The sequence below is a fragment of the Phascolarctos cinereus genome, unplaced genomic scaffold, assembly GCF_003287225.1.
Source record: "Phascolarctos cinereus isolate Bilbo 61053 unplaced genomic scaffold, phaCin_HiC Scaffold_4;HRSCAF=312, whole genome shotgun sequence".
NCBI lineage: Eukaryota > Metazoa > Chordata > Mammalia > Diprotodontia > Phascolarctidae > Phascolarctos > Phascolarctos cinereus.
The window spans coordinates 81,620,364-81,628,776 of record NW_027555847.1 but is presented as its reverse complement, the minus strand read 5'-3'; the positions used below and the strand labels follow the sequence as shown (position 1 = coordinate 81,628,776).

The window sequence follows — 8,413 nt, the reverse complement described above, 5'->3', positions numbered from 1 at the left end:
GGGTGTGTGGTAAGAGATGAAATTAAGGAAGATAGGTTGGGCCCAAAGAGTGAAAGGCTTTGAAAGCCAGGTAAATGCAATTTGTGCTGTAGAAAATCCATGCTTATCCTTATAAAGAACCAAGAGGCCAGCTCATAAGCCATGACATAGGGCCACAGTGTGGTCCCTAAGACACATGGCACATGACCACACCTCTAGAAGTGGGATTTACAAAGAGAACGATGAGTCTGAACAAAGCAGCTTTGGATTTAATCTCTTTTAATAGGTTTGCGGAGTGATGAAATTGGAGGACCCAGAGAACAGAAGTGGCTACTACATAAGACTCTGGGCTCTTTTTAAGCTGCCTTACTTGGTCTTCACTGAAGGGATATGGGAGGTCCAACATGGCTCTGGCGGCTACGGGCCTTGCTTGTTGACTGCAGCAGCGCTGAGTGGATGCTAGGCAAGACTCCGCCCTGTGAGATGGTGACATCCCCAAAGAGCTGGTTGAGCTCAGCATCGTTGCGCACAGCCAGCTGCACGTGGCGGGGAGCGATTCGGCTCTTCTGGTTGTCACGGGCGGCATTGCCTGCCAGCTCCAGGATCTCAGCAGTCAGGTACTCCAGCACAGCAGCCAGGAAAACAGGGGCACCAGAAGCCAACCGCTGGGCATAGTGGCCCTGGCGCAGAAAGCGCTCCACGCGGCTCACGGGGAACTGCAGCTGGGCCCTTGAGGACCGTGATCGGATTCGGCCACGGAGATTCCGGCCACGGAGATTCCAGGGTTCTTGGTGACTCTGCTTCTCAGGCATGATGTTATCCTGAGGTCTCCTGACATCTCCAACTGATCAGGCACCTGTGTTAGTTCCCCTAACAGGGACCCTTTTATACAGACAGACACTATTTCAATTATCCAGTGGATAGCCAATGGGGATCCAGGGACCCATTGTGACTCATCCTGGCTGGTTGTGATGTCATTACCTTCCACTTCCCTAACAACTCTTCCCACCTGGGCCCCTTTCCTTAACTTCTCATTTTCCCATGATGGGACCACAATTTCCTATGTGGAGGCAGAACAAATAAGTCCTCCATCCTTCACAAAAACTAACCTTTTCAGAAATCTAGATGCCAGCCCATAACTAGTTATTTAGAGACTATGTTAAGTCTTATTGCTAGCAATCTCTTTCCCAAATATTACCTTCTAACCAAAATGCTGTAGTCAATGGCCACAGAATACGTGTTTTGTTGTATCTCCTCCCCAGGCATGTCCTCTTCCATTTTCTTCCAAATCATTGGTTGGTTGTTGTCCTTCATACCCACCCGTCAGCGCCCAGCTTAATTCTCATCTCATTGAAGCAAGTCTTCCTTGAGCAACATGGCCTATAGTGATGTCTCTCACCTCACTTATTATTGGTATCTGTCATTTATACATTATTCCATACTCTTGGTTTGATATATTGAACACTTTATCTTTTATATTCATATTTAACTTTACACATTATTGTCTTCTTTTCTCAAGGGCAGGGCAGGTCAATAAGAAGCTAGACTCCAAAACCCTATGATTATATGGTTATATGACTCTAGAAGCTGGACCAGGAAAGAAAAGAGAAAGGAGGCAGAGCAAAGAGGCATAATCCACCATTCAGAGTCAATGCCTTTATTAATACTTGCAGGGGTTGGAGCCCCAAGGAAAAAAAGATATCTGGACTTCCAGGAGCAGACCAATGGGGCTGTCTGCTGTCTTGGTTTAGTCCTTAGAGGGCTAGTACGGTGCTTTCCTCTCGGCGAAAGCTTCTGGTTACTGCTTTGTGCTCCTCTGGAAAGGAAACAGAGGGACCACTCAGACTGCTGAAAGGGACTAGCCACAGATTTGGAGTCAGGAGCTGAATGGCAAGGGAGGAAGCTTGAGGTGGGATGAAGTTATGAAACCAACCAGGGAGACTCAAGCAAGAGGATCCACTCCAGCTAGACAGATGGGGTCAGGATGGGAGGAGAGCTTTCAAGGCTAGGGGCTGCACAGGTCCCAGAAAAAAGTGCCACGGTGGGGCCAGGGGAGGTAAGAGGCAGATGGTGGAGTAGAAAACACACTGGCTTGAAAGTCAGAGCATCCTAGCTCTGTTCCTTACTGCTACCATGTACTGCACTGGGCAAGTCCCTTGACTTCTGTGGAGCTTGATAATTTCAGGTCTAACTCCTATGGTACTATAACCTGGATTTGTGGCCCCGTCTGCCACTAACTTGTGTGGCCTTGAGCAAATTACCCAGTGTAATTCTCCAGTTTCCTCACTTGAGAAATGGTCATAGTTGTCTTTTCTCTATCTACTTCCCAGTGTTATAGTAGGGATCAGGAGAAAGAATGTGACGTGCTTCATGAATATAAAGTAGTGTTACTGATGGTGATGATGAAAAGGAAAGGCAGTGTTACCATGATAGTCAGCCCTGGCCAGGACTGGAAGACAGGAAGGGGGAAGATGTTGTCTTTGATAGTTTTAGTCCAGGGAACATCACAGCCCAGAAGGCTAAAAGGGGGGTTGGTGTGCGTGTGAAATTGATTATCGGGTATGTATTGGAGGCATATGCCATATGCCATGGATGTAACAGGGGAGAACTGATGACCCTTTTGCATTCTTATGTAATCTAGCCTTGAAACTTTCAAGGACCCCCAAGTTTCCCCAAGGCCTCCATTTTCTGTCCCCTGGCACTTTGTTTTCCTCACATACTTAGCCTTACGCACAACATCTTTGACCCTAACGTTATACAGAGAAGATAGAGTTTTGGTCCCTATCCTAGGGGGCATGGCATAGAGGGAACGGTACTGGCTCAGAATCATGAGTTCAGGGTCTTAGTTTTGGCTCTGCCATCTAATTAAATACCCGTGTGACCTTAGGTCCGCTAAGAAGCCTTTTCTGATCCTCCTTAATGATAGTGTCTTACCTCTGCCGATTGTCCCCAATTTAACCTGTATGGAGCTTGTTTGTACCAATTGTTTGCATGCTGTCTCCCTCATTAGACTGTGGATTCCTTGAGAGCTTCTTTTCTGTGTATCTCCTAATGTTTAGTACAGGGTGTGGCATAAAGCAGACGCTTAATAAACGCTAATTGACTAACTGACTGACATTGACATACCCAGATCAAAATGTAGCAGACACAGAGAAAACAAAATTTTAAACAACACAGAAGTGGATGAAAGAAAGCATATTTCCCCTTGCCTAATATGGTAGGCAATTACTTGTTGGTAGACCGATTACTTCCCTCTCAGGCCTAACACATGATAGATGCTCAATGACTTTTGGATTGGTGAGGAGAAGGAGGAGAAGGGTTGTTAGGTAATTGTAATACAATAATAATAATAATAATAATAATAATAATAATAATAATAATAATAATAATAATAATAGCTCCTGTTTACATGGTGATTACAAAGATTTATAAAGCACTCTGCTCATAATAAGTCTGAGAAGGGATAATACAATCTTACAACACAAATATTAAGTGGCCTCCCATGTCCACTATGCTAGGTGTCCAGGGATACATACAAAGACAAAAGGGAAATGGTCTGGCCTTAGGAAGCTTACACTGCAAATACAATATTTCCCTCCTTTTGTAGGCTATAGACCAAAGATAGGGAACCTACGGCCTTGAAGTTTGGATTCAGACACCTGAGGACCTAGAGGGCCACATGTGGCCTCGAGGCTGCAGGTTCCCCACCCCAGATGTAGACCAACCCCTTCATTTATCAGGTAGAGTCCCAGAGGCCCAGAGGTTAAGCGATCTGTCTGTACAGGGTCGTAAATAGCAAACCAAGATACAAGTCCTGAGGAAACTGGCCCAGAGAAGTCAGATGACTAGTCAGGGTCAGAGCTGGAATTTGAACCAGGCCTGCTGACCTCTAGGGCCAGTGCTCCTTCCATTCCATCATTCCATCCAGAGCTGCATAATCGGAAGGTCTTTATGACTCTCTGGCTGGAGTTACAGAGGATGGGAGAAGAGTTTGATCCTATTCTGGGTGTGCTGGACTGGGAACAAATGAGCAGCAGCTAGAGGAGTGTCTGGAGAAGCTGGCCTAAGCTTGAGGTCTTGGCCTTTTGAGGATGGAGAGAGGAAAGAAGACAAATCTCACTATCCCTGGAAAAGACAGTGTAACTGAGTGGAAAGAACGCAGGGCTTGGAGTCAGAAGAACAGCCTTCAAATCTCACCTGTGACACTCCGGGACCTTGGGAAGATTACTAACCTCTCTTTGCCTCAGTTTCCTCAACTGTTTTAAAAAAAGAGGGGGATAACCTAGATAACCTCTAGGGAACTCCCTTCCAGTTCTAAATCTATAATCCTACACACCTTTCTCATACCTAATGCTTGGGTTTCTGTACTAACTGCCCTGACTCTTTCCCTTCTAATCCATCAGATGAATCTAAAATATTGCTGTCTTCATGTGTATACTCCTCTGATCAAGAGCCTTCCATGTCTCCCTTTTGTCTGCAGAACCCAAGAGTGCATCTTCAGTCTGTCCCTGCCCTACCTGTCCATCCTCTACCCCATTACACTAGTCAGACTGTTTCCTCACTGTCCCCTGTACTCAAACCTGGAGCCAACTGAAAGTTGGCAGAAATGGCTGGTCCACTCCCGCCTCATTTTGTGGATAAGGAAAGTCAAACCTATACTGGGGGAAATGACTTGCCCAAGGCCACATAGCTAGTAAATGACAGAGCCAAGATTAGAACCCAAGTCTCTATGTCAGTGCATACTTATAATTTTTCTGGCCTTCATACCTTTTATCCTACTACTCCCACTATACCTAAACTTCCTTCTGCCCAGTCCAGAAACTTTCCCATCTTTCAAAGACCAGCTAAACTCCCATCTCTTCCCTTTCCTAATAACACAATGATGCCAGGTCCAGTTGATCTCTGAATTTTCCCAGCACTTATAAAGGGTCATGAATACTAATAATCTGTCACACTTCTACAATGCTTTCAGTTTTGCACATAGCCACCCTTTGAGTTAGGTAGCATAGTATTATTTTATAGAGAGGGGAATAGCGATTCAGAAGAGGGAATGGGACTTGGCTGAGGTCACCCAGTAAATGGGCTAGGACTTAAACCCAGGCCTGCTCATGTTCCCAGATTAATGCTTTTCCCATTGTGCTACCTCTAGACAGTTCTAAAATGAGATTGTCTAGAATTAAGTGTTCATTTTAACTTGATACAGATTCCAAGTCCCAAGTTTCCAACTAGATGGTGGGTTCACCACCCAGGAAAGGACTATGATTTTTATGCTTCTTGGGATCACCCGATGCAGAATCTAAAAGAGCTAACACTAAGTGAGGAGAGGACTCACTAAGCCTTGCTGGCTGATTCTTACCTGGGAAAGGCTCCATACACCTCTGACCGCAGCCAGAAGAACAGCACTTCTTACTTCCGTTGCAATGAGCATCTCTCCGACAGGCATGGATCCGGAGCCGATTCTCGGGGCAGACCTCGGCCACAGCAGGACATTGACCAGGCTTAGCTGCGGGGGGAGGCGCCAAGGTGTGTGTGGGGGAATGGGACAGTGTGGGTTAGAGGACACAGACAATAGCCTTGTTGCCAGAATGGGGCAGAGAGGGCCTGCCAGAAGCAGCCCTGCAGGAGCAATCTCAATTTCTCTTGAGCCAGGGGATATTAGTTCTAATCTCAGCTCATCAACCTGACACCCTGTGGTTTGCTCATTTGTAAAATGCATGGGGAAGGGTTGGGTTCGATGACCTTGAGTTTGATGCGCCCTCCCAACTCTACATGGAGGATCCTCAGGTGTAGCGGTCTGAGTCTCAGCTCTGCCACTTCACTCCTTCTGTGCTCAAGGGTGAGTCTCTGACCCTCTTGTCCCCACTGATAAAATAGAGGTAGATGGTAGTTGCATTTCATATCTTCCAGGTTGTTGTAAGGAAGTCTAATATTTAAATAGCCCTTTAAGGCTTTGAAAGCACTTTAAAAATATTATTTGATCCTCACAACATATCTGTGAGGGAAGTGCTATTTTGCAGATGGGGAAACTGAGTGTGAGAAAGGTTCATTGACTTGCCCAAGGTCACGTAGCTAGTAAGTGTCTGAGGCAGGATTTGAACTCAGATCTTCTAAACTTCAGGCCCAGCAGGTTCCATCCACTGTGCTACCTAGCAGGCACCTTAGAAATTGTAAACTTGTTTAGAAACAGATTAATGGGACCATTATTACCTTTGATAGGCATGGAACAGGTTCGACCACAAGAGCTAGCACAGCATTTAGCCTCCCCATCACAGTCCAGGTCAGTCCTGCATGTCTTATTGCAAAGCCGATTGCGCCATTGCTCGTCAGAGGAGGAGGAAGAAGAAAGGTTGCCATGGGGCACATACCATCCCTCTCTGGAAGACAGCAGAACCAGCAGTAGTGGGGGGTGAGGTGGGACAGGTGGCTTCCTGCTTCTCCTGTGCTGCCCTATGTAACCTGGCTCTGGTCAGGGGTCTGTGGGGTAGGGTGGGGTTGTTATGTCTCTTCCAGGCAGTCCTCCCTGATCTGGAGGAGTTGGCATGAGCTGAAGAATACAGAGAACTGCCTCCACGTCTAGTTCCCCATCTACCACTCATCCCCACAGCTATTTATCCAGGCACCCTGACTGGGGAATCCCAGAGTCTTAGCCTCTATGGTCCCAGAGAAAAGGAGCACTTCCCTACCAAACCAAATTCTCTTACCTTGAGTGGTGTTTATACATAGCCGGCTGCAGCCTCGTTGGCAGCATTTCAGGTTTTGGGGGCAGCTGGCATCATCATTACACATCTGTTTACAATCAGCTGTGTCTGATGAGACCTGGCGGAAGTATGGGCAGTACCCAGCCTTCTCTGCAATGAACAGGATACATGAGCGCTCTGCCAACTTCTCTACTTTGAAAGGTAAGTCCTGCTGCTTCTCTGCTGACACCTTAGCTCTCCCCAGCCTTTGCCCTGTCCCCTTTTTCCATTTCTTCCTTCCACCCCACCTCCCTGTCTTCCTGCCTACTTTCATAAAGGCAAACCCCTAAGGCCCCTTCCAAGTCTAACCCTTTTAGTCTATGACAAGTCATCTCTCTGCCTGTTGAATCATTCTCGTCATGTTCGGATGCCGCCTCCTCCTTGAAGATTTCCCCTGACATATCCTCCTAGCTAAGTGGCCTCTTCTGTACCAGACTTTTCTGCACTACTCTGTCTCCTTGCCCTGGGCACACTTTAAAATCTATTTATTTTCCCTATTCCCCCCTTCCCCCACCTTAGACAGCCCTAACGCTTGTTCTTCATTGTTGGAGTCCTGGTATAGAGTACAGTGTCTGCCACATAGCAGCTGCTTAATAGCAGTTTGTCGAATTGAGTCTCTCTTTTATCCCTTCTCTCTTTCTCCACTTCTCCCCCCCACCATCTCCTTTCTTTTCCTCCTCTTCTCTTTTCTCCCCAGTTCTTTCTTGCTCCTGTCCAGAAGCTGCTCATCCACCCCAGGGGCCACTTTGAACAAAGAAGAGGGGTGAAAAGCAAAGCTTTCCTCAACGGGCTGGCCAGGCCAGGGAGGTCCCACAACAGGTAGAAGTTAAAGGTATGGGGAATGGGGATTGGAAATAAATTGCGGGGTAAGGAGAGAGGAGAAAGGGACAGAGAGATGGACAGGTATTCTTAGTGAACAGCTGGAGGGAGCAGGAGTTAGGAGTTAGGACTGGAAAGAACATACTTCTGGAAATCCAGCCTCCTCATCTCATACATGAAGAAAGTGAGATCCAGAGAGATGTGGGGATCTGCTCAAAGTCACGGAACTAGGGGGTATTCTGAAGCCAGGATTGGAACCCTTTTTACATTCTAGATGGGCAAACTGAGACTGTAGGGCTTGGGGCTGGGGACCAGGGGAGGGCCCCAAGCACACAGTGGGTGTGGGACCAGGCAAAAGGAGGGGACAAGAGAGGAGAGGGACATCTCCAGTAGCTGCGGATCTCCTACCCATTGAATTCTGAGCAGCCCATGCTCCTAGAGCCAGAAGGACCAAGGTCAAAATCTGCACTGACTGCATCATGAGGCGGTGAATCCCTCCTGCTGGGCTGTGGCAGTGGCTGAATGGCCATCCGAGCTGCTCCAGCAGGATTTAAAAGACAGTCATATTGGGGGTGGGAGGGAGGGGCCAGGAAGGGTGGAGCAAAAAGTGGAGAAGGGGGAAGGGGAGAAGCAAGACAGCTGGTTCTTCTGGGAGTTCCTGGTTTAGACTATTACTCCTTCTTTCAGGGGGAGGGGAGGAGGGTAAGAACTCTAAACTGGGAGCCAGAAGACTCCCCCCCCAGCCCCCCACCAGTTTTTAAGCTAGTTAGTTGTATGACTATGGACATAGCACTCTGTTTCTTTGTCTGGGGATGATAATTCTTGTACCACCTGCTTTATAAGGTTATGGTAAGAAATACTTCAGTCCTTCAAGGATC

General features: G+C 47.3%; 2 protein-coding genes across 2 annotated transcripts; both read right to left on the bottom strand.

The window, feature by feature from the left end:
* Window positions 1-241: 241 nt before the first annotated feature.
* On the bottom strand, window positions 242-791 carry LOC110197513 (histone H2A-like). The gene is given in 2 exon segments (XM_078152286.1): window positions 242-377; window positions 380-791. Coding segments are annotated over 2 exon segments (444 nt in total). The 3' UTR covers window positions 242-345.
* An 829-nt stretch (window positions 792-1,620) lies between these two features.
* On the bottom strand, window positions 1,621-8,070 carry LOC110197512 (whey acidic protein-like). The gene is given in 6 exon segments (XM_020971499.2): window positions 1,621-1,795; window positions 5,336-5,482; window positions 6,187-6,322; window positions 6,325-6,353; window positions 6,681-6,827; window positions 7,944-8,070. Coding segments are annotated over 6 exon segments (594 nt in total). The 5' UTR covers window positions 8,017-8,070; the 3' UTR covers window positions 1,621-1,733.
* Window positions 8,071-8,413: the final 343 nt, after the last annotated feature.